The sequence below is a fragment of the Theropithecus gelada genome, chromosome 1, assembly GCF_003255815.1.
Source record: "Theropithecus gelada isolate Dixy chromosome 1, Tgel_1.0, whole genome shotgun sequence".
Taxonomy (NCBI): Eukaryota; Metazoa; Chordata; class Mammalia; order Primates; family Cercopithecidae; genus Theropithecus; species Theropithecus gelada.
This window is the reverse complement of record NC_037668.1, coordinates 94,558,251-94,585,597: the sequence shown is the minus strand read 5'-3', so window position 1 is coordinate 94,585,597 and position 27,347 is coordinate 94,558,251. Positions and strand designations below refer to the sequence as shown.

Here is a 27,347-nt window from a genome sequence, read left to right as displayed (position 1 = left end):
TGCCTCTCCGTTCCAATTCACCCTTTACTAACAGCGCTGAGAAAATTAATGGACCTTTGTTGTATTTTCTTTGCCTGCAGGAACCATGCTTAGTTTTGTCAGTAGAGGGCGCTAGAGAGACACTGCAGGAGAAAGGGGTTTTCCTTCTCCCTTCCAGCGTGCTTGCAAATGCACGCTGTTGCAATGCACAAGGCTTATGTAGTGCCAGGCTGTTGCAGTGCAGGAGGCTTGTGTGTGGTTCCTGCAGTGCATGTAGAGTCCCCAGAGTGTGGGTTTTGCAAGTCATTTAGCTCTGCCAGTGCCTGGTAGCACAGACAGCTTTCCTGTCATCTGACTCATGGAGTACAACTGGCTGGGCTGCCACAATGCTCAGATCTTGCAATGCAGATGGATTCTTTTCCAGCCTCCTGCCATGTTCATGCCTTCTCCACTGCCATCTTCTGCAGTGCATGGTGGCGGCAGCACCCACTGACCTTAGCTTCCCCTGGCACTTCCCTCGGCCAGTTTTGTAGTAGAGTGCCCCAGTGAAACACCTCCCCATGAGCAGCTGGAAGTCAGCTGGGCTTTCCTTATGCTAGGCCTGAAAACTCTCAAAGAAGTAAGCTGGAGCAATCATAGGGCGCAACTCCTCTCTTAGGGATCACTGCCTTCGCCTGAGGTCCAGTATCTTGTAAGTCATTGTTTTATATATTTTGCTCATTTTTAAGCTGTTTGAGGTAGAAGGGTAAACTGGTCTGTTATTCTACCTTGGCTAAAGCAGAAATTTCACGAAGCTCATTCTTCTTTGGGAAACAGTAAATACTTAAAGTGAGTGAGCTTCTTTATGATTTCCTCCAATGTCTCCACAGTTGACTCTTATAGTACTTCACCTCTAAGTTCAGGTATGTACTTTCTAGGGAAATTGATGTTAATAAATGAAAACTTTGCTCACATTGTAGCAGGGGGTCTCCACATTGTCCCATAGTCACCTTGTATATTGTGTAACTCTAATTGATGAAACACACCTGGTTCAAGTGAGGAGCTCTCTGGCATACATTCAAAATAGCTTAAATGAGGAACTGCTATAGCCTTGTATGTTTAAGGCTGGGTTTGGGGCAGAGACGGGGAGCAGATGAGCTTCTTAAAGATGCCATGTGAGCCTCCCTCACTCAGGTGTTAAATCCATAACTTTGTAGTGCTCTGAATGAGATTTTTGGTTTCTGGAAGTCTGCATCTCCATCTTTCCTGGAGAACACTGCTGACCTCCCAGTTTGGGAGCAAGCTGCTGCCTTCCTTCTCTACCTTTTAGATCCATTAACCCTGTTTGTATACTAGTGCCAAATTGGTTCTGAGCCTTGACTTCCCCTCAAGCTGAGTCTGCCCTTGATATTTGTCCATATGTGGACATGTAGAATATTGTTTGGCAGCTATTAGAAAACAATTAGAGCACTTATAAAATTAGATTTCAGCACCTACCATCACTCAGTATATTGTTATTAGCAGTGGTGGCTCAATTGTTTTTTAACTGGTAGGGAATTTTCTCAGTTTTCTTTCCAGGTTGCTCAAAATGAGATCTAAATGGTGTCTTGGTAGGAGATAAAGTTTCTGTTTTGAAAGCAAGTCAGACAGGGGAGGAGGTGGCATTTATTACACGCATCTGCCTATTCACTCCTAACTATGCAAGTTGTTATTATTATTTTTTCCAGTGGGGTGGTAATTTAAAAATGAGCAAAATAGCCTCTGCTTTCAAAGGGCTTAGTGTCGGGTAGAAGGTGGGAGAGGTAGTCCACGTAGCCCTGTGTAAGAAGTACTGAAGCCTCAATTACGTTTCAGCATCACAATTGTCAGAGCCAGAACTTTTGCTGACTTAATAACCCATCCAGTGTCTAAATTGACCTGAAATGTTCTATAAACAAATTGAATATTTTCTATACTCACTAAATAATTTTATTTTTAACTTAAGGATTGTTCCTACCAGTATGCAAGGTGGCTACATTTCATGTGAGTTTGGATGTGGAAATAATGCGAGATGGAAATACGAATAGATGCTTACTTCATGAATAAAATAAGAAATCATGTGAATCCTCATAAATGAAATATTTGTCAAAAAATGGCAAAACTTCAAAGTCAACCAGCCAAGTGACTTATACACTGGATTTTCCCTAGTGCCATGGGCAGCACCCATTCGCTGGTCACAGAAACACTGGCCAGTTTTGTTCAGGGAATGTGTGAGGTCATCAGAGATGCATCTCTCTCATAAAATGTGATTTATATGTACTGCTCACTAAACTCCCAGATCTCTTTCTCAGTGTACATCTTTGTAGATGTAGCTTCTCTTCTTTTCTTTACAATTCCCTTTCTTTGGCTTATGTACTGCTTTTCATATTATGAGACTAAGTTCAAAAGAAGGCCTTTCCAAAACATTTCTTAATATCCTTTCCATTTAGCCTTCCTTGGTTTTTCCTTTCTCTGGGTTTGCTTGGAGCGGGTACAAATCTTTTTCTAGAAAACTGCGTTGCAGTTTTGTGCACATCTTATTTACTATTGTGAAGGCAAGTTCTGTGTCATAGGTTCTGGGAAGGCAATGGTACATAACGCAGAACTCAGAGTAAGAACTCAGTGTTTAAAATATAAATTTGTACATTTACATATTTATTTATAGGCTGCCTACACAATAAACCAGGCACAATGTAATGTGCTAGAATTGGCAGTGACAAATTGGACAAATGGTCCTTGTGCAAACCTCTAGTTTAAACAGGAAGACAGATACTGAATAAATAATTAAAATGTGACGATAAAAGAAGGATAAGAGACAGCTGAGAAACCTAAGCTTTTCTAGGGAATTAGAGAGTTAATCTCTGACCCTTATTTTTAAGCACCAAGGTTCTTTAAATAGAAACTAATAGCGGGAGATGTGTTTCCCCAATCAGTAGCAAAGGTCAAGGAGTTCGCTGTCAGTGAGCTACTGAGAAAGTCTTACATGTCAGAATACCTGTTACAGGTGCTCTGAATATTTAGAGTATAACTATATTTAAATGGGTTACATATCATAGTATATAATAATTAAGATAGTAGATTTCTGTTCCCAGTGGATGGTCTGAGAACAAATGGCTTTGATGGAGGATGACAGGGAACTATAGATAAAATCAAATGCAAATGCCTTTGCTGAATCATTTCTCTCTTTGGTACCTTGGTTGGCATTATTTCCACCTGGTGATAGAACTTGAGTTGTTTCCTTGAAAGTGAATAATAAAGGAAGAGCAATTAACATGGTACTGAAGATGCAATTAAATATATAAGAGTGTCACTTCATGATTCATTTATGTTTATAAGTTATTCATTTGTAAGTTTCCGATTTCAAAATTTTAATGAAATATATTGGATCTCCCACCTACCAGCATACAGGACATCCTACAACTATTTGTGGCAATAAAATTAAAAACAGATATACATCCACAAGTCAAAGGCTCAGTTAATTTAGAAGGGTCACTAATATTAATTTGGCTCAAGTGCCATGTCATTGGAATGCCAAGGCTGCAGACACCAGGCTTACAGGTGCAGACCACCCTGCACACCTGTCATAGTGTATTGGGAAACTGAACTAGGGTGAAAACTCTGGCTTATATTGTGACAGGCTGACAGGGGATAGGCTGCTATACCACTTATTGGAATTAAGAAATATGTTATTAAGGGCTTCTTGACTCCCATTGCACCATAGTTACACGTGTTCTATGGTGCACTTGTTGTTATATTTATGCACAAGTCCTATTTTGCATATGAGCTGTCTTTATTACCAATATGTCTCCTGTCTAGCACAATGGCAGGTACATAGTAGCCATTTTGTAAATGTTAGGAGAGTAATTCAATTTAACTTGTTCAGCAAATATGCCTTGTCCTGTTTAGCTGAGGACACAACAGTGAACCAAACAGGCAAAATCCAGCTCTCATGGTGTTTACATTCTAGTAAGGAAGAAGACAAATAATGGACAACAACAACAAAAAAGATGTTAAGAGAGAAGGGCTATGGAGACAGAGAATGTGAGGTAAAGAGGAAGAAAATGTTGACGGGGTGGGGAGCTCTGCTATTATTTTATACAGAATGGACAGGGACGGTCTCTTTGATAAATTTACTGAAGAATCATGAAGGGAATGAGGGGACAAGTCACTCAGAACCTAGGAGAAGAACCTAGGAGAGAAAGCATCTGAAGGCAGAAAGTGCAGCAAATGAAAACTCCTGAGGTGCGGATGGGTTGGGGTGATGGAAGAGAGACGCCAGGAGGCCATGTGGCTAGACTGGAGTGAATATGGAGGTGAGGGTTGGAGGCATGGTCAGGGATAAGGAAAGGAGTGATGGAGATGGGATCAGAGAAACAGCCATTGGGGTGAGGCTGGGGGAGTCTCCAAGGGCAGATCATGGAGGGTCTCGTAAGAGTATTATGAAGCATTTTGTTTTTACTTTGAACAAGATAGGAGGATTTTGAGCAGAAGAGTGACATGTATGTTGAGACTTTGTAGGGGTGCAAAAGTGGAAGAAGGGAGACCAATTAGGTCTCCCTGAATAAATTAGTGGATGAACGAATGAAAGCCAATTAGGAAGCAGACAAAGATGAATTCATTCTTGTGGATCCCCAGTGGTTTTCACTTTCACTCCACACTCCTGACTACTCTAATTTTTAAAAAGGGCATTTCTGGCCAGGCACAGTGGCTCACACCTGTAATCCTAGCTCTTTGGGAGGCCAAGGTGGGCAGATCGTTTGAGCCCTGGAGTTCAAGACCAGCCTGGGCAACATGACAAAACCCTGTCTCTACAAAAAATTAGCCAGGTGTGGTGGCGTGTGCCTATAGTCCCAGCTACTCAGAAGGTTGAAGTGGGAGAATTGCCTGAGACTGGGAGGTTGAGGCTGCAGTGAGCTGTGATTGTGCCATTGTGTTTCAGCCTCGGTGACAAAGTGAGACTCCATCTCAAAAAATAAATAAAAACATAGAAGGGTGTTTCTGTCTGCTTTTCTCAATTCAGGCCAACCTGATTTTCTAAGGTATGGTCAGTAGTCAGTGGTAAGTATTTCTTATAACTGGAATAACAGAAGATTATGCAAATCCTTTATCCAAAGAAGATTCTACAGAACAAATATGTATGAATAAAACATATCCACAGCTAACGCTCATGGTGTCTACTTGCTTTAACAGTTCAGACGTATGCTCTCTAAGAGGTAGCTTGTAATTTCTATTGATACAGGGATGTGGCAAATGGCCTTTCTGTTTTGAGGATGAAAGAGAAAAGACATGGAAAATCCAGAGTCCACAGTGTTTGTTTCTCTATAATATTCTGGGCATAGAATGAAACCTAGATGTTTAAAGAGACATGAAGTTGATAGATCCTAGCAGCTGGCTAGTACACTTAAAGGTGGAGTGACTAATTATATTAGTTTTCCAGTATAATATTGTTAGATTTCGAGTTTTAGATTTCTATATACACATTGACTTTTTCTTCTCCGGTTTTTAAAATTGTATTTATTTTTCTGAAACAGGGTGTTGCTCTGTCACCCAGACTGGAGTGCAGTGGTGTGATCATGGCTCACTGCTGCCTCTGCCTCCCAGGCTTAAGTGACCCTCCCACCTCAACTTCCCAAGTAACTGGGACTGCAGGTGTGCACCACCACACTCAGACAATTTTTGTATTTTTTGCAGAGCCAGGATCTCCCTGTGTTGCCAGGGGTGGTCTCGAACTCTTGGCCTCAGCAATCCTTCTGCCTTAGCCTCCCAAAGTGCTGGGATTACATGTGTGAGCCACCATGTCTGGTCTCCAGTTCTTATGTAATAGATATTAAGTTTTTCCAAGCCCTAGTCTTTGTAAGTAAAAAAACTAAGAGCAGTTCTTTCCTCACGTAGGCGTTCCCTTTATTGATCATATTCAGACCTGGAATTATATTAATGACACTATTGAAACTAAGTCTGACTTAGTTGTTTAGTTTTCGGTGTAGATCACTAATCACTTTTAATCTTTTTTTGGATTACAAATCCCTTTGTTAAGTGATAAATGTTATAGACCCTTTCTATAGAATAATGCACATGTGCACACACATAAAATACACAATATAATTTCAGGGAAACCATCGATTTTCTGAATCCTATCTATGGAATTCCTTAGCAAGAGGTCAAATATTTAATTATATAAATGTATGCATTCAGACCAAGTCCATTGTCAGTATGTACATGTATAAGTGAAATCAGGCTCATGTAAATAGAAGGTGGTGAACTCTCCCTAGAATTTTTACTTTGCTCTGATTATAATTTTTTTCTTTCTCTTTCATTTTTGGCCAGTTTTTCCTTACTTAGTAAGGGTCACAGAAAATTTGTTCCCTTGCTACTTTGAGTGTTTTGGGAAGGTGTTTTTTCTTTCATGTTCTCATTCCAGTGAACCATCGTTTTAATTTATACATGGGTGATTCCCATCCAGGAAAGACTAAGACAATAAAAGACATGATCTGTACTTTTACTCTTGTGAGACAATAAATTTCCTCATTGTTGACAGACTGGGTTAGAGTTTTCTGTTACTTGCAACCAAAGCAGAATCAAAGATTTCTAGGTTTCTAGAGTAAGTTATCTAGAACCAAAACGGAATCAAAGGTTTCTAGAGTAAATTCTCTTGATACATTTTAAAAAGCATGAAATCAATATTCCTAATGACATTTTCACCTCTATTGTAGCTGTGCCACCTACTATTGCTAACTGAATTATTTTTTGCATGGACCAAGTATCAGGCTTACTTGCTTGGATCAGCTCCTTTGAAGTAGGCATTGACTGTTTCTGTAAATGCTGCTGCAACAGGGAGAGTGTCCTGGGCTCCCATGGTTAGGGGGCTGGGTCCCCTGGAAGAACCTGCATGAAATGAAAAGTTTTCATTTATTATGAAGTTAAGAGACACTTTAGTATATGTGAAATTAAAAGCCCATTAAAGGATTAAGGAATAAAATCTACCCCTTAATGTTAAAAAAAATGTTCTAAGAACCATAACTCTGTATATTCAACATAGAGCTCAAGTATTTAAAAGGAAATATTTGGCTAGTTTACAGACAAACACACTTGAAATTAATTCAATTACGTATTTTGGCACAGAAAAGAAAATCCAAGCGGAACAAAGTCATAGGGGTTTTCAAATGTTTTGCATAAAACATAAGGCAGTATTTGCATGACAGTTTGTACAGCAGGTGGTTAATAAAGACAATTATTAGTTTCCTATTTGAGCATTCAGTTCAATCAATTGCCCATACTAAAAACTTTTTTCATTTCTTCATTTTGAATAGCAGCCAAGTGGTATCACATTACCCATTTTTTTCCTGGATTATTTCCACTTCAAAAAGCCCAGTTACTCTCAGATCAAGTAAGCTCAAGTTTACATGTCCAAAAACATACACAACCAAAATATACACATTGACTTAGCACAAGACATAAATGCACTAATTCACACTATTAAAAATAACGCCGGCTCTCATGTCTGTTGAACACCTGCTATACACAGGTGTTCATGCAGATATGGGCAAGGCATGTCTGTACGAACACGGGTGCCTTGCACGAATAATCTTATTCAAATTCCACATCGGCCCTGTGGGATAGGTATGATTATTCCCATTTTATATAAGAGGAAACGGAAGCTCCATGTAAGTGACTTGCCTAAGATAATATAGTTAGTTAAATGGCAAAACAAAAATTCAAACCTAGGTGTATCTCCCTATGGAACTCATGTTTTTCCCACCATACCATGCAGTGTTCTAAATGAAACATTTTCCTGTATCATTTTGCTGTAACCTGTAGCTTCTGAAAGCATCAACATTTAAGATTATTGTTTTTGTTATTGATCTGTGGGCATGGTATTGAGCAGTAAAGTTTTGGTAATTATTACATAAAGTATTTAATTATGTCACATACGCACTGCTTCCCCTTCCTGCCAAACAAAATGCATTTACTCCTTCCCACTCCCGGCATAGACTATATACTTTAGTGTTAGGCTTGTTTTCTTTTGCCTTCAATAACTTTTGTCCTCTTCTCCAGGTCTGAAAATAATTTACCATTCATACACCTCCCTCCTCAATAAAGCTTTCCTTGATCACTCTAGTTCATGCTAGCTTCTTTTCTGTCTCCTCTTGGCTTTCAATATCTTGGACTTGGCAATTGACAATTAATTTAACAAACAGTTACCTAATATCTAATATCTACTATGTATCAGGTATTATGGTAGGTGTCGGGGATTCACAAACACATGGTCTTTGCCCTCAGTGAGTTACAGTTCAATGTACTGATGTCATCAGCAGCAGCATTGTGATCATCAACATCATCAACATTCACTAATCTTAATTACCTCCATTATTTGTTGCACACTTACTGTTTTATATATATTACCTGTGTAAATGTATGAAGTAAGTATTGTCTTCATTTTACAGTTGGATGGAAACAAGGCTCAAAGAGTTTATACAACTTGTTCAGTCCTGCACAGCTGGTATGCATAAAGTTTAAGATTGGCACTGGGGTATGTAGGAGTTCAAAGCTTAGACTCTGAGGACATAATTATTTTGCCTTCTTAGTAGGCAATTATGTACCAAGTGGGCAATTACAGACTCACTGGGTGAGTCTGAAGTTGGAGTATGCATGGCTAAGTCTTTGCTGCCCATGGAGCCCTACATTTTAAAAGGGAGTTACAATGGCATTAGCTTCTTTAATGAGACCTTGACAGTCCCTAAAACCCAGCCTGGATGATATTGGCCTTCCACTAAATACATGTTGAATTATCCACGGTTGGGTCTCAGAAAAGTAAGATTTATGCACATTTATAGACAATAAAGGCACAATAAACACAGGCCATTATTTTGTAATGGTGTTGTTCAGTTTAGTTGCTCTTAGTTGTTAGTTCAAATGTTTATTGAGCGACTACCAGTTTCTGGAGAAGAATGGCTTCTCTAACTGTTGGTTAAAATTAGGCCACAGTGGTAAGAGGGCTGGACTGTTACCACTCTATCAGGGTCATTGCTACTATGTGATTGAAACTTGGCGTTTGGTGAGGAGGATAGATAAATCTACAATCAAATGGAGTGATTTGATAAATTCTTTAAAAAAATGAGCAAAGCTCTATGAAAGCACTTAATGATGCTTGTATAGGTCAGGGAAGGTTTCATTAAGATGATATTGGAGCTGAAGTCTGAGGAAGAAGATGATCTTACAAAGAGTAGAAGGAAGGACGTCTACCTTGTATGTACGTGTGGAGCTGAGCAGACACATTTAAGAAACCACAGCAAGTGTGGTACTGTTTGTGTGTGTATGTGAGTGTGGTGGGTATTGAAGGGTGATATGTGGAAGCAGACGAGGCTTGGGGAGTTAGCAATTAGGTCATGAAGAGTTTTATATAAACATTTAGGAAAATTTGTCTTTATAGCCATTAAAATCATAATTCCTTTTTGATAATCTAATACAAATCTAAGAATACTTTTTAGAGCAAAGCACACATATATACATCATATTTATTATTTAAAGTAGAATTATAAATTTCCTGAGGTTCTTGGGGTTCTGGAAGTTGGGTTAGAACAGCCTGAATGGAAGATGGGAGGTCTCTGAAGTATTTGAAACAATGGACATCAGTTTAGAGCACGCTAGCTATGTAAATGTATGAAGTAAGTATTGTCTTCATTTTACAGTTTGATGGAACCAAGGCTCAAAGTGTGGTGCATAGTTTAGTGAAGGAGATGATAATGTAGATGAGGAGATTTCTTAGGAAAAAAGATAAAAATGAGGAGAGAAGCAGATGCTAGTATATAAAGGGAATGTCATCATCATAATATTTTTCAATTCTGCAAAACATTTAATAGTCTTCTAGGATAGTCTTGTGAATAAAATAGTAAAAGTTGTATGGATCATAGTCTTGCCAAGCGAATTGACAATTAGATAAATCACAATATCCAATGAGCATGAATCAGTAGCTATACATCCATTGTGAAGGAACTGTCTAGTGGATTATCTCAGAGACTGGTCCCTAGTCTGGGCTCTTTAGTGGCTTGGATAAAACTGAATAAAGTGCTCAGAAATGGCACATTGTAGTGGCTAAGAGCATGGGATTTAGCATCAGACATACCTGGGATTGAGTCCTGTCTCTGACACTTGTTATCTAAATGATCTTTGGCAGGGATGATGTCATGATACCCACTTTGTAGGCCTGTTCTGAGGATAAAATGAGGCAAAGCATTTAGCACCGCGCTTGAACCACAGTAAGCACTCAGTAATGATTAGCTACTTTTATGATGATCATCATGGCAGATTCATTAAAAGAGCTAAAATTTTTCTTGTATTTTTGAGGTACTGAACTGGAACTTATAAGAAAAATATCAGCAGAAACAAATGTAAAATTCTTATATATCAAGGTTTAAAATTAATGAAACAATTGTGGTTTGGTGAAAACTTGCTTGGAAGAAGAATATGTGAAAAAAAGCACCTGGAGGTTTTAGTTGATCATCAAATTTTCTATTGTTGAGTTCTAAACCTCTTGCCTAGCTTGGGCTATATCAAAGGATGAGTAAGAGACACATCACTAGAAATGATGGTTGTAGTGCTTTTTGTTTGCTTGTGTGCTTTGTTTTAAAGCTCACAGATGGCAATTGGAACACACATCCACAAGTCGAAGACCACACTCTTCAGTGTAATGATACACAAGGCCATCTGTAGCATGATCAAGACCCATTTCTCCTTACCCACCTTCCCCTACGTCCCCCAACAACACATCCTCTAGCTATGATAACTTCTGGGCACTATAGTCCTTATGGTAGAACTGATCAGTGATGCCAGGGAAGCAGAAACACACAAAACAACAAACATTTACAAAGAACTTTCTTATCTTTAAGGATCCAAAATTTATAACCCTAATTTCGTCACATCCCTATACATTGCAATTGATATGCCATTTTGTGTTTTACTTTTTCCCACTTACAATATTTTTTATTGCTATTTAGTCTACATATCATTTTCTGCAACTATTTGTTATTCTACAAACATTGTCCAAATGTTGAACCACTTCTAGATAGCAATCTAAATCCATCTTTGTTTAAACTGGTATTGTTTTCCTTTTTTAATTTCCTTAAGATGTAATGTATTCCTACAAAGTAGAATGACCAAATCAAAAGGCAGATCAATGTTTAATTGACAAGAATACCAGGTATTTTGCATAAAGATTAGACTCAGTGAAAATGATATGAGTAATAAATGAATGCTTTCATTCCCCCATAGCACCTCAGAGAGTTTTTGTTTAGTAACATTATTGGAAAACAGGGCTAAAACCAGAAAAGTGTCCAAGATAATGAGAAATTCAAACCTTATGGCCTAAGAGGACTAAGAGGGGCCTGGAAACTGTTTTCTAATAACTGAAATAATATTAACAGACAGCGACTCTGGAGACCAGAGTTCAAGGCTATAGATCTGCAAGTTAATAGCTCTGTGGCCTTGGGGAAATCTCTTAAACTTAGGTTCCCTCGATCATGAAATGAAGGCAATAGACTGCATAGTGTCTGTGTTTTAAGGTCCTATGATTTTAAGTCGTCTATAGGCATTTAAAATTTTTACAGTAAGAATAACTTTCTAACAGAAAAATAAACTGCCCTGAAAACAGCATGCCCTCACTGGAGATTTGGATGGCTCTGTCGTATTTACTGAGACACTACCATGTACAAGATAGTGGTGAGGACATAAATATGTAGTCTTTCAGGAAAAAAGACATAAACATATGGAAAACTAAATAACAATAATGTATGCAAACAAGAGGTTAGGTAAGATGATGGTTCAAGTGACATCACTATGGGATTATTTCACTGCAAGACTAATTACTAAATGAGTGGTATAACTATAGCAGAAGCTATTAGTTGATTTAATAAAGGAAACCTGGACTCTAGAGTCATATAGACTTCGGTGTGAATCCTGGCTCTTTGGCTTACCATCTGTATGTCGAGGGACAATATATTTAAGTCTCTCTGTAATCAGTTTCCTCATCTTTAAAATGGTATAAAGATAGTATCAATGTTAAAGGCTCATGGTGAACATCAAACAGCATAAATCATTTGTGAAATACTTAACATGGTATGTACTTGAAAACATATGACTAATATTATTGTTTTTGTTGCCGTCATTTTTGTCAGGGTGAACTTTACTGAGGTTGTTGAATTAGAATTGGTTCTTTGAAGTTCAGTAGGTTTCTAGGCAGAAACAAAGGGAGATACAAAAAAACTGAATTCTTCTCTGAGCATGGAGTTAGCGTAGAATTCTTTCAGCTTCCTTCCGTCACTAAAATTCTATCATATAATCTGTGCATGTGTGCCTAATTTTTCACATATCACATAGGTAGCTATTATATTGATTTCAGTGGCTTGATAATAATACTTGTGTCAAAAGGATATAAAGTTGGTTGAATGCATGTTTATTTTATTCAAATAAACAAATAGATTATTTGAATAATCATAAGTAATTTATTAAAATGTGAGTTCCTGTAATAATTAGACATTGTGCTAGGTGCCGAGGGATACACAGAAATGTATGAGGCATATCCTTCCCTCTATGGAGTTTATTGTATAAAAGAGGATTATAATATTAACTACAAATGAAACACTGTATGAAGTTAGAGAACAGTCTAATATTGTAATTATTATATTATTGTTAATAATAATTTACCAAGAATTCAATTGGAGGCAGTATTTATTGACATGGTTTTTTTGTCTGTCCTTCAATAACATCAAAAATCAAACACTAACGTGGCTTAAGTCCTTTGTACACTGGAGTGTACACAGGTTAGGTGTAATTATCTCTAGCCCAAAGTGACCCTGCTGGTAAGTGGTGAAGCTGAAATTCAATCTTAGGTTTTCTGGCTCTCTTAATGGTAATTGTAGCAGCAATGAAAATTTCTATCTCTTACTGCATACCGACCACTATTCAAAGGACTTTACTTATATTAATTACTAATCCTGGTAATAAGGTATGTTTATGAGCGCTATAAGTACCATTCTTGCCCTTGTTTTACAGATGAGAAAATGGTTTCAAGTCATTCAATAGCCTTGCCATTGTCACCTGGCAAGTAAACAATCAAAACAGAACTGTGATGCATCCCGGAAGGATGAGTTGCTGCCATTAGCCTCTGGACCTCCAACAGAAAAGCATCTCCAGAGTACTGGGAAGTAATTGACATGCACGCTTTGAGGGGGTTCTGAGGAACGGAAGAGGGCACAGAGAATCACCAGTGTGTGACTGTGTGTTTTCTGAAAGGCAGTTTTCTGTGACTCTCATTACCAAGCAAGGTCACACAGATATACATATGTAGACAGCCTGAGGTAAAAATAATTTAAATTCTTAATAGCAGTATGACTTCTGACATCTTTAAAAGATGAGGTCCTTAATTTATGAAAGCATTTCATGGGGAGACAAATGAAAAATGAACGTGCGGAAGGAGAACAGATTGTATATGTAAGTGTTTAAAGAAGAGGAAGAGAGTTTTTAGAAGAGAAATAAAAAATTAGAAGAAAAAGAGGAAAGAGAAAAAAAGCAAAATGCACAGGTACAGAAATTGAATACAAGTATAAGGTTTCCTTTTATAAATAAAGGAGCGTTTGCCTCCTGAGTTTAATCAAGGTGCCTCCTATGCACTTCTGCCAGTCATGTGCAGTGAGCAAGCCTGCATTTGGGCAGGCCAGTCTCCTCTTCCTGTGCACTTTCTCCGTTTTCCATATAATCTCATTCACTTTGCAATGTTGAAGTTTAGCACTTTCTCTCATCAAAGCCAGCTCATGAAGACAACGTATTTTCAGTTTTACATTTAGTATGAATTTATGTCAAACTAGTGGCTCCCTTGGGGGTATTGTGGCATTTTCACAAAATTAACAATAAATGGTAATATCTATTATGTAATGTATTCATACTCTGTGCAATAATTCACGTGTGTTATCTTCCTTAATTTGCACCACCATCTCACCAAGTAGGTGCTATTTCAAACAACTGTTTCTTATAGGAAAGCTAGAGTGCTTAAGTAACCTGCTCAAATTCAGATAACAAATGCCTGCAATAAGGAGTCTAGGATGGTGTCAGAGGGTGTGGGCTGCAGTCTTGACTGTGCTTCTTCAATATTTGACCTGAGATGGTCAATGATTCTAGCTTCACCTCTGTTAAAGTAGGACAATAATACCAGTGCTCCCAATCTTATCCAAATGCAGGAAGGATCTGCACCACTAATGCCAGATGCCAAGATAGCTGCGTATTTTACCTTCTGTTCATCTGAGGTTGGAAATAGTCACCCCGAAAACACAATCTGAAGCATGGACAGCAGGAAAGAGTGGGCTGATTTGTTTAATGACTGTCCCCATTTTGCAGGCTATCAGGCCAAACAACTGCCCACCCTACCAGATCTGCTGCAGGCAGGGGGCAAATGACCCTTATGCCCAGGGATGACAATACAGGGATATAACCAACAGATGGAGACATCAGAAAGCCTCAGAGTGCATAGAAGAGAGACAATGCTCCAGAAGATATATGAAGCAGCAAAGAGTGAAAATTAGACTAGTTTTTTCTTTAAAAGCTGATTGTATTGGTTAGAATTAGGAAAAAGATAAATGAGACCCAACTGTATAATAATTTATAGAATATGTTATATATAATGCAGGGACAAAGAGAAAGAATGTTGTAAAGAGACTGAATTAATTCTGAATCTGGGTTTTACCCTTACTCTGTGACCCTGAAAAATTACCTGACCTCTCTGAGTTTCAGCTTCATCATATTGTAAAATGAAGAGAGTACCTTTTACAGACATTGGGAGGATTAAATATGATGATACAGGATGTTCTATGTTCTTGTTGTTTGAGGATAGTCAATAACAGAGAAGTCATTTAACAATTAAGTTACTTAAAATGGATATTAAAATTTCATAGTACATAACGACAGACAGGTTTGATTGAGATTCTAACCTGTCATAAACTAAACTTGTGAAATGATCTTTTATTAACAAAGTTTAAGCTACATTAATAATTGAGTTCTTAGAATGAATAAAAATAATTTGTGTTGATTTTTTGGGAAGGGTATATTTTTCTGATAAAATTGTATTACAGCTTTACACATCACCCAAGATTTAGGTTTGGCTTTGATTCACGATCATAAATGGAGCATTATTGCAGAGTTAATTGAGAGTTTTATACATTATTCTAAGGGTCTCTCAGTTTCTTGTCTTTGTTTTGAAGTGGCTCGGATGTAAGCTTATGTTTTTCCCTCTTTTTTAGTAATTAATGGTTTTAATTTCTGTTAAATTCTAGACTGACAATGACTTTGGGTGTGATGAAAAGCTTTACATCACCAGTTTCATGGACTTCATGGAATCCTATATACTTTCTAAGACTGGCAATTTCACTTGCAATAAATATGCACTGTATTTGCATGGTATATCCATTGTTTATATGATCAGATGTTTATGGGAAAACTTACTGGGTTCTGCATTCATGTAGTCGGTGGGGATGGACACCAGTGTTAATTTGGGAAAAAGTGTATTAGAATGAGGACTAAGGTTATAAGTAAATAGTTTCATGCTGCTGTGGTCTTTGCTTGTCTTCAGAATCCAGTAACTGCAAGGTAACCAACAGCAAACACTGGGACAAAGAGTTTCATTAGTTTATGTAAATTACAGTACCTGACACACAGTAAAAACTCAATAACTTGGCAGCCATTATCATTAGCAGTGAAGAAGAATTTGCCTCACAGTCATGACATGTAACATACTGTTTCAGGCTCTCCTCAGCACCAGATGCATTTAGTAAATGAGGAAAGCATAAAAAGAAAAGTAGAAATTCTTTCTATATAGTTCAGTAGAAAGAACGGTATCATGAGAGCTTAACTTGAAAAGGTAAGTATGCTCCTGTGACATTGTAAATCTTAGCTGAAGTGATGATTAATAAAGTTACTTGTTTATCAAAAGCAAAAACTTTTCAAAAATGTTTAGGATAGGTTTGGGAGAAAATAAGTCAAAATAAAGTTATCACATATAAATTTTTAATTTTTTTCCCTTTTCTCTAAATCTTGGAATATTATGATTGTAGTTGGCTTAGATTATATAAAATATTATATAAAATATATCTTTCTGAATTCTGAATTCTGGGGATTGTGCTAAATGTTCCACACACATTTCCTTATTAGATCCTCACACTTTTAGAAAGATGTATTGTTATCCCCATTTTACACCTGACAAACTGAAGCTTAAAAAAGTCAAGAAGCTTCTGTAAGTGCTGCCTTGGCTTCTCCTGTCCCGAGGTAAGTAGCATCAATTGACCTGCTGAGTGAGAATACAGAGGAAAAAGGGCAAACCTCAAAAGGGGAGGAACAATATTATTGAATACTTGCTATGAGCTAGATACTGTCTTTTATGCTTTACACACAGTGCATCATTTAATTATGACTACAACCAGGTGTCCAGATAGGCATTACTACGTATTACAGATCAAGAAACTGAGTCTGAGAGGAGAGAACCATTTACTCATGTTTTTGCAGCCAGTAAATGGTGGAGTCAGAATTCAAATCTAGATTCACTTGACTCCACACTTTTCCATATAAGAGCCCCATAGGCCTCGTCCTCACCCACGGTGGCACTGGGTGAGTTATCCTTGCTACATGCTTTTCAGAGTGCTGCATATTCTCCTTCATGAAAATGAGGGAAGTGTACTTAAGAAAGTCAGTTCTCCAACGATAACACATGGACACAGGCAGGGGAACAACACACATTGGGGCCTGTTGGGGGCGGGAGGTTGGGGAGGGATAACATTAGGAGAAATACCTAATGTAGATGACGGGTTGATGGGTGCAGCAAAACACCATGGCACATGTGTACCTATGTAACAAACATGCATGTTCTGCTCATGTATCCCAGAACTTAAAGTGTAACAGTTAAAATAAAAAAGAAATTCAAATGATTAATAAACATGCTTGGATGCCCTAAATAAATAAATAAATAAATAAATAAATAAATAAATAAATAAGAAAGTCAGTTCTCATAGAGTAGAATTAAGAGTACTGGATTTCTGAGTATGTAAATAGGATTAGAGTTATTTCCAGTCTTCCTCTTCATAAATCTCTGCTCACTTGCCCTGGTTATATATATATATTTCATGTGCATATATATTTTTTCACTTTTCAAATTCTGCTCAGTCCAGAAACATACAATCAATTGACATTTTTCTCCATGTTTGGTAGAGAATTTGTCTTCAACCTGGGTCTTTGCCTAGAGCACCTAAACTGTCATCCAAAATTAATGCCCACTTGAATTAACTTCCTAAAATGTTTGACTCAGAAAATGAGAAAATTATACTTTCTTTTTATTATTGAAGTCAGAACAAGTGTATTCAACAAAAAAACTACTGTTAAATATGAACATAAGGCAGAAGACAAAGCCATAATAAAAATGAAAGAAAAGTGAACGTACACTTGTTCAAATTGATTTCCTCAGTTAGTCTAAAAACAGGATTTCCTTTGTCTTAGTATGAAGACTCATACAGCTAAATTTTAAACACTTTCACATAGACAGCAGTGAGAGTTTGATCAAGCATCGGAAACAGCCAGCTATAGCGTGGTACTATGAAGAATATGAATAAATACATCAAAAGCTAATTTATGTAAAGCACTTGTATACGATGGCCACTGTGCTGAACACATTACATGCCTCATGTCTTCTAATCTCAAAACATCTCTTTGAGGTACACTCTTTTAAATTAAACCGTAGTGAAGTTAAATAACTTGCTCAAGGTAATTTGCTCTACAGTAAGTAGGGGAGCTGGGACTGAAAACCAGGTCTAACTTCCATTGTATTATTAAACCCTACCCTGTGTTAAAGATGTTCACCCCTACATCCTAGGAAGTTGTGATCCGAGATGTAGCTGCAGGCATGGCATGCCTTCTCAAAGCGGAAGTATCACCCCAAAGGGAGTAAAAATTGGTTCTTTGGGGAAGGTGAAAGAAATCTTACTTGTTAAATATATAAAGCACACAAATATACATATAGCACATGACCAGATGTACAGTACATCTGTGATATTAGAATTCGACTTGGGGAGCAGTTAGGGAAAACAAGGTCTAATAGAGGCTCTCTGGGCAAGGAAAGAGGGATAATGAAAAAAAAGTTTGAGAAGCACTAATCTCAGGCTTAAAAGGGCCAAAGATGTGAACGCCCCTGGACAACTCATCAACTCTCTTGGAAAATTAACAGTCGTCTACCAGACTATGCAACTGCTGGTGGGAGAAACTGCCACATTCTTTGGAATCTAAGCTACAGAATTTTGAAAGATGAAACGAGTAGGTTATGACTGACATGCATCCTAAAGGGACACTCAGATGCTAAAACTGTATCTGTCAAAAATTTCTTGTTGACTTTCAAGGAAATTGCAACAATTTATAAGTAAATTCTGGGAAGCTAATACAGATAAAATTCTGGAATTTTTGATGTGTCACAAAATTAAACCATCAATGCAAAGAGTATAAAGAGGTCAAAGTTATAAACATATGGTATAGAAAAGTCATCACGCCACTATGATATTAACTGTAACTGCTGATGGCCGGAAGTGATTCAGATGTGTCTGCAGATTCTGAATACGAAATAGATTTAGGCTCAGTTTCTGATGGTTATACTGAAGATAGTGGCTTGCACTTTGTCTATTATTATTGGTCGGGAAAAAAAATGCTTTTCTACACTTGACAAAGTTTATTTTGCACCCAAAAACTTGTGAAAACAATGGAGCATATCCCAATGTATGGCTTCTTGGGATCAAGTAAATGCAGCACACATATTTGTGTGTGTATGTGTGTCAGTGTGTGTGTGTGCAGATACATGCAGAGAGGGTTTCATCAAAAATTTTCACCAAAACATCAAAAATGTTATTTCTACTACTCTCTAAATAGTGTGATTTTGGGGTGATATTTACTCTTTTATTTATACTTTCCCATGTTTGAATTTTTAAAAGTAATAATATGCTTAAATTAATGTCATGATCACAATAAAGCCAACTGTGAGCTATTTCTAAATTCTTTGAAGTGTCAAGCGGAATACTAGCATATGTTAAAATAAAATGATGCATAATTATACACTGTGTGATAATATAAACTATACACGCACACACGCAGACTCACATTCACATGCAAAATCTTAGAACTGAAAAACATCAAAATGATAAAAGCAGTCATCTACAGTTATTTGATTATAGATCTTTTTAAAAATACCTTTCTATTTTTCCAAGTTTTCTATAATGTGTGTTACTTTGATATTGAGGAAAAAATGTAAGTATATATTGATAATTATTTTGGAATTTTAAATATCATTGAGATTTCTACATTTCTTCTTTATTTCTTTTTTCTTTTGTCATCTTTACATTTATTTATCAAAGAGAAAAGAATATTTAGATTAAAATATCAAATATTATAAATATTTATTATAATATTTATTAAAATATTATAATATATTATATATAAATGTTATCTCTATATAAATTATATGATACATATAAATATATATTATGTATAAATATTTTATATTATATATTTTATAGTATAAATATTTATTTATAATATTTTATATATTATATAATATATAGTTTATATTTTTTGCATAATATAAAATATATACAAAATTAAAAATATTTGATTAAAATGTGAAATAAAGGTAATGAAGATGAGTAACCAAATTAAAATAAATGGTTTGATAGTAAGAAGCAAATTATAACAAAAAAAGTTTCAGACTATACTGAAAACAATAATTCATTAAAAAGAAGAAATACATTGGTGATCCAAAGTAATGAAGAAGTTCTCTTGTTTTGTTTTGTTTTTGTTTTAATATAACTGGAATTCAGAAAAATTTTGTTTTTTATTTATTTTTTAAATTTTACTTTAAGTTCCGGGATACATGTGCAGAATGTGTAGGTTTGTTACATAGGTATACATGTGCCATGGTGGTTTGCTGCACTCATCAACTCATCATCCAGTTTTTAAGTCCCACGTGCATTAGGTATTTGTCCTAATGCTGTCCCTCTCCTTGCCTCCCAACCCCTGACAGGCCCCGGTGTGTGTTGTTTCCCTCCCTGTGTCCATGTGTTCTGATTGTTCAACTCCCACTTATGAGAACTCTCTTTTATTTCTTGAATGGGTCCTTGCAGTTACAAATTGGATGCTGGTAATTTTGAGCACTACTGAAAGTTATTCCCCCAATGAGACTGATAAATATGATTGGAGAAGCAGGAAGAATGCAGTCTGCCACAGTTTGACTGCCTGAAAGCCTGCTATTTGAGCTGCTAGTTTCATAGTAAATGGGCTGTGTGTAAAGTCCAAAAAAGGCAAAAATCTAAGGAAAGGAGTAACCGACATTAAATAACTCATACTTCCTCTTCCTAGATTCATTTGCCACAGCAATGATTGCAACTTTTCCGAAACATCCTTGAACAATTAATATTACCCTTGGGACACTTCTCCAGAAAAACCTTTCATGTTTTCTCAGGGCATATTTCAATTCTCTGAATCAGATCTTAGGGGAAGTCATGCTGTTATTACGCTGAATAGAAGACGAAGAAACACAGTTGTAAATAGCACACACTGCCTGTGTGAATGTGCGTCAGCAAGAAAAGAAGCCCCAAGGCCATATTCACTTGGGTCCTGGTGACTGGGTACAGCAGAGTCAGCAGAAGAGAAGACAAAGTCCACGACATTTTTTGTCTGCTGACAGTCCATGCTGTGGCAGAAATGATTACACACACAGTGCAAAATAGTTGAAGACATAAACAGGTTAAAATCTTAAGGACAGTGACTTATGTTAATGCCTTATGTTAATGTCTCCCAGTCAATCTTTGATGTAATAAACGAAACGATTAATATGAAATTCTTAGCACATGCCTAGCACATATCAAATATACCTTAATACTAATTATTATCTTAGGAAATGATTACTTTTGAATAGTACTTTATAGTTTGCAAAAACCTTATACAAGTAACTGTCTAAAATTTGTTTGGAGTATATGTGGTGCTGATCAAATATATCCAAACCAGACACTTAAAAAGGCTTATAAATGGGAGCTTCTTCTGAGTCTTAGTAAAATCTCTTTAGATCACTAGTATACTTTCTTCATTCATTTATGTCAGAGGTTCATAAAAAGAGTATTCTGAAATGGGGTAGGCAGCCGAAGTCTGTGGACAGCTCTTCTTAAAAGACATAATAGGAACAAACTCTATTGAGGTCATCAGCCAGCAATTGCATGTTGAAGGCTCAGAACCATCCAAAGATGAAGCAGTTTCCCCCTGGAATTCTCAGCTTCTCCATTCTTTTCTCAGGAAGTTTGAAATCATTTGTCAAGTCTGCAGAAGTGCTATGATTTACAAATCCTTTAATAAAAGAGAGGGTAAAAGATTTTCTGCCACATCTCCCGTCAGTGTTAACACAGAACCCCCAGGAGTACACTGCCATGCAGAACATTAGTCTCAACAAGTCAGCTTTAATAATGGGCTCTAGTGGAGGCAAAGGGTGTACAGCAACGCAGTGGCGTGATGCTTCCAAATCATTGTCTTGCTCCATACCAGCACAGAAAACACTGCTTATCATCTCTGCTGACAAGGAAGGGAGACCACGTAGCAACTCACAGCAGAATCAAATTGTCATATTTTCATGTAGAAGAAGACAAGAATGCCACAACTGAAACTTCTCCAAAGCAGCCAAGAACTAAGTAAAACACAGCCATGTTACAAGCAAAGGATGCATGAAGTTGGACAACAGTTGCTTATATCTGAGTGCTTTGCATGCACTGTTCTCAGTGTTTAATTTTAATCTTGACCACAACCCTATGAAAGAGGTGCCATTATTATTCCAATTTTCAGAGGAGGAAACTAAGTCTTAGAGAGGTTAAGTAACCTGCCTAAAGTCACACATTGTGCTGAGGTTGTAACTAAGATTTAGAAGGCTTATTCCAGAACTCATGCGTAAACACACATACACACACATACACACACAGAGTTCTTTTTCTCTTTATATATGTGATATGAAATATCTATGATATGCAATATACCATGTATATTCCATATTTCATATATATCATATATGAAAACATGATATATATCATATATGAAAACATGTGATATACATCATATATGAAAACATATATATCATACTGTAGGTTACAGTCATATATTATATATGATACATATCATATGTAAAATGTGATATAGCTGATATACTATATATGTATACTATATCAATATGTCAATATATCAATATATCATACATATGGTATAGAATATATGTGTGATACATATCATATATGACACACATATTCATATCATATCATATATTATATATATATTTCATATCATATCATATATGATATATATATTCCATATCCTTTTCTCTATTATCTCTATGTGTGTGTGCATGTGCGTGTGTGCATATGTATGTATATGTGTACTGAGAGCAAATGGATATGCGTTAATTAAGTAATTTCTAATACTAGGATAATACCAAACATAGCTTAGGTTAACATTTACATATCTCATAAGATTTTCTGTTAGACTCTAACATAGCAACATGTTATAGTGCTTCAAAGTAGAGTCTATGCAGGTATAATGTTGCTCCCATTTCTTCCATCACCCTAACTACTAGAACATTTTTGCAATTCTACCATTGCCTTTGCTACAGGATGCTTTATATAGGAAGTGCCAAACTCTTCTATTTCTTCTGTTCTTCTATTTCTTGTGAACTACTGGAAGGCAGAAGTTGTATTATTTCACTTCCATAATTCCAGCACAAGGGCTTGTAGCTAAGAAGAGCTCATGGACTGGTTGTGAAGCACTGAATGCAGAAATAAATGAGTGAATATTCTTTAACTTTTCTATTCTGTTACTCATTTTCCTGCTCTGGGGAGCTATTTAACTTACACTTCAGGTTTTAAAATTGTCCACACATAGCAACCCTTCTTTTGGGGGGGCTCAGGACTTTCTGCTATTGTTGTTAGTTCCCCATTTGATTACTCCAGTCAGATGAGAAGTCCTGTTCTAGAATCTACTTTTGCACCCAGGGAAGTGCAGCTGACATGCAGGGTTCCGTTCCTCTATGGGGAGTAAAAGGCTTCAATCTTGAGCAAAGCAAATGCTGCCCGATGTTTATCTATTTTAAACCTATTAGATTGTGTTTTCTTTTGCATGAGAGACATATTCAGAAACAACTGTGTTTTGGACCATTATGGCCATAAGAGGAAGAAACTACATTATCAGTGAGTCTGATAGACACACAAGAAGCTTCTAAGCATAGTCACCATCAGACACCCACGAGACCACTTTAGAGACCAGGAAGAGACCAGAAATGAGAAACAAATGCATCTTGGATGCAATACCTTCTTGGTGTCTTCCTTTAATTCTTATTTAATTTGATGCAACATCAAGGCATGGATAATTTAAAACCTTTCATATGTATAGTACTTTATTAAACAAAAACAATGTATCTTATCTGATTTTCTTAATTATCCTGACAGGTGGGTGTTATGCTTTCCATTTTAAAGATGATAGAACAGAGACTCAGAGACATTAAATATCAAGATCGCATGGTTATTGAGTGACACAACCAAGACCTGAGTAGCATAGTGGTTAGGAACATCAGTTTTGTGACATAATAGTAACTCCCATTTAACCTATTTAACCACTGACTAGCTGTGTTATCAGTAACTCCCCTCTAACGGATTTAACCACCAACTAGCTGTGTAATCTCAGAGAAGTTACCTAAGTGCTCAGAGCTTCTGCTTACTCATCTGTAAAATGTGAATAACAATAGTACCCACTTCCTAGGACTGTTGTGTGAGTGACATGAGCTTGTGGATGTGGAGTAACTAGCTCAGAATGTAGCCCATGTTAAGCGCTCATCAGCGATACATTGCATCAGCATTACTGGCAAAAACAGCAGCACCCCAGATACGCTGAATCCAAGCAAAATGATATTTTCACCAACTAGGTCCTCCTTGCATGGTGACACGCTTGGAACAGAAGGTAACACCTGCTCTCCAGCTTTCCCATCTGTAGAATTCTAACATGAATTCTGTACATTTATGTCCTCCCTAGAAGCCTATTCCTTCCATTTTGGCCTAGGCCTCAGGCCAGAAACAGGGGATACTTTGCTGGCTTTCTGTTCTGTCACTAGCATGACAATCCTACACTAACCATGAATAAGACAGGACAACTGCCTCAAAGAGCAGGACACCAAGTATAATCAGCATGCTGGTCAATGTCAAAATTTTCAGAACCAAGCAACTAATTTATTATGAAGAGGTAAAGTATACTACTGAAACCCTGGCAGAACTGCCTGATAGAACATTTTGCAGGTTCAGCTCAACTTTAATCTTCTTAACAGGTTTAGGCTATTAAAAAAACTCTCTGTGACCTTCAGTTATTTTAATAGAATGAATTTTTCATTTTAGATATACAATACAGTCCACATATAAAAACTCAAAATAGCTAGGGAGCGTGGTTCTAATATTTCTAATGAAGACAGTCTTGTAAAACTGCTTTTAATGTTTCTGTATTGTTTCCCCAACCTGGTCGTACTTAATGCTGTGATTTGCAGAGTGGGTACTTAAACATTTTCCTGTTATAGATTGAAAGGGGCCTTCAGTGGGGAAAGTACTATGTCCCACTTGAGAATAATGTGAATTTGGCATAGCCATTGCTTCCCAGAAAATTGGTCATATCTTCCAATTCTCCTTTCTTTAGTGACGCTCAAATGAATGAATTAGTATTCTTGTGACTGCATGTGAGAAATTTGACCTGTTCATTTCTTGCTTTATTGCTACGTCAGGGTAAGAAAAGTTGAATGCTCTATGGCTATAATTGTGACTTGCCAATTACTAAGCAGGGGTATTTAATAACCTGCTTAAGATGGTCAGACATTTAAAATGCCCAAGCGTTTATTTTTTTCACAGAGATAATATAACTCCAAAGAGAAAAAATGTAGCTCCTATTATGTAAATGATTAAGGTCCTTTCAGAAACGTATTTTTCCTCTCTCGGGTCTCATCTGGATAATGAAAAGAACTTGAGTGTCTCCACCTGGGTTAGTGGATTGAGAACAGGAAGAACATGAGGACAGAGGTCTCAGTGGGGTCAAAGGCTGGTTAATAGGTACAAAATTACAACTAGGTAAGAGGACTAAATGTTAGTATTCTATAGCACTGTATGGTAAATATTGAAAACAATAATTTACTGTATATTTCCAAAAAGAGGATTTTGAATGTTCACAACCCCAAAAATGAGAAATATTTGAGATGATGGATATGCTAATTACCCTAATTTGATTATTATACATAATACACATGTATTGAAATATTACTTGGTATCCTATAAATAGGAAAATTATTAGCTGTCAACTAAAAATAAAAGGGAAAAATTAGATGTAGTATCAGGAAATTAGAGAGCTAGAAGGCTAGATTAGGGCAAAACCTTTGTGGCAAGGACTGAATGAGATTATGTATGTACAGTAGGGTGAGGTGATGGAGCGGAGTGGCCTCTGGATAGGTGGCCAGAGTTTGAATCATTAGTCTCTTTTTTTTTTGAGATGGAGTTTCACTCTGTTGCCCAGGCTGGAGTGCAGTGACATGATCTTGGCTCACTGCAACCTCTGCCTCCTGGGTTCAAACAACTCTCCTGCCTCAGCCTCCCAAGTAGCTGGGATTATAGGCACATGCTACCACGCCCAGCTAATTTTCGTACTTTTAGTACAGGTGGGGTTTCGCCATGTTGGCTGTGCTGGTCTTGAACTCCTGACCTCAGGTGATCCACTCGCCTCCGTCTCCCAAAGTGCTGGAATTACAGGAGCGAGCCACTGTACCCTGCCACTCTGTCTCTTTTGACTGTGTGACCCCGTGAAAGTTACTTACATTACCTGAATCTCAGTTTCTGCATCAGTGAGTTGTGCAGGTGAAATAAGATAATAGATGGAGACTGCTTTACCCATGGTAAATTCTCAGATGTTAACTACTCATATTCATTATTATTTTTATTTTATTTTTCATTTTTCAACCTCAAATCCCCCAATTTAAAACTGCAACCCTCACTATGCTCTATTCTCCTTTCCTATTTTATTTTTCCTATAGAAGTCATTATCATATTCATACTGTATATATTTTACTTATTTATCTTTTTATTTTTAACTTTCCACAGTAGAACATAACCTCTGCGGGGACAGGGATTTTTTCTGTTTTGTTCACTAGTGGGGAGTGCCCAGGACAGGGCTAGTATACAGTAGGCAGTCACTTAATATTTGTTGAATGAAAGAATATTGCTTCCTAAAGTCCCTGGTGTACAAAAAGGGTGACAAATTCTTAATTATGAAACAGCTGAAATGAGACTTGCCAGGGGAACGATTTCCAGGGTGTGGCCAGAGGTGTGGAGTACTGAATAAAGTGGAGAGAAAGCTTGTTGGAGCAAAAATCAAGAGGCCCTGGAGCCAGCGTGTGAGACAGGTCACACACATACACTCTACGTCACAGGATGATGCTGGGAAGTGAGGTGGCACAGAGGATGACACGCAAGCTGACAGCACCTCTAACGTAAATGCAGAGGACTGCTCTGCGGTCAACTGTTAACAGCAATAAGGAGTGGAAGAGGATAGAATTATCAGACGGCTGCTCTCACAATCAGGAAGGCTTTGGAAGTAGCAATAGGGAGCTAAGATAATCCAAACTCTGCCTGCTAGTCCCATGATGAACAATCCACCGAAGACTGAAGAGAGGTCTCCATGGAGAGTTCTAAGGAAGTGATGGCTCCTAAGAGTCAGGATTTTGTCAGGAAACAGGTGGACAAGTTCATCTGAGAGACTGAAATGTAGAGAAGGATACTGCTAGACATGTGATGTTCCTGGTGGGAATGATGGGGAAAAGACCAGTAAACAGCAGCACAGAGCAGTCTGGAGATGAGAGTGTGTGAGATGTAAGAGGCTACATGAGCAGAGGATAGAGCTGATATTCCCACACGAGACCACTTAAGAACTTAAGGCAGCAGACTTTTTGTTTGTTTGTTTCTTATCACCACATATGCGATGATTTTGTAGTTTAAAAAGCTAACCAAGGAGAAGGGCAGCACATTTCTGGAAACATCTAGATGTTCAAACACTCTAGGGAACTGTTCAAATATCTAGCAGTCCTATCTTCTATTTAATATTTGTCATGAAAATATCTTGCCCTCCCACCTCAGAATACTTGATAGCTTCAATAGGATACAGTCTTTGATGAATTTAAAAAGTCATCACCATTTGGGGTGGGCACGGTGGCTCACGCCTGTAATCCCAGTACTTTGGGAAGAGGAGGCGGTTGGATCATGAGGGCA

At 37.2% G+C, this 27,347-nt stretch overlaps 1 protein-coding gene across 8 annotated transcripts in view; it reads right to left on the bottom strand.

Moving 5' to 3' along the window:
• Positions 1-27,347, bottom strand: part of SGIP1 (SH3 domain GRB2 like endophilin interacting protein 1) — a 220,130-nt gene that overhangs the window by 29,284 nt on the left and 163,499 nt on the right. For all 8 annotated transcript variants that reach the window (XM_025355457.1, XM_025355505.1, XM_025355485.1 and 5 more), the window contains one exon: positions 6,747-6,858. In XM_025355457.1, coding sequence (XP_025211242.1) covers positions 6,747-6,858 — 112 coding nt within the window. The remainder of the gene's footprint in view (positions 1-6,746; positions 6,859-27,347) is intronic.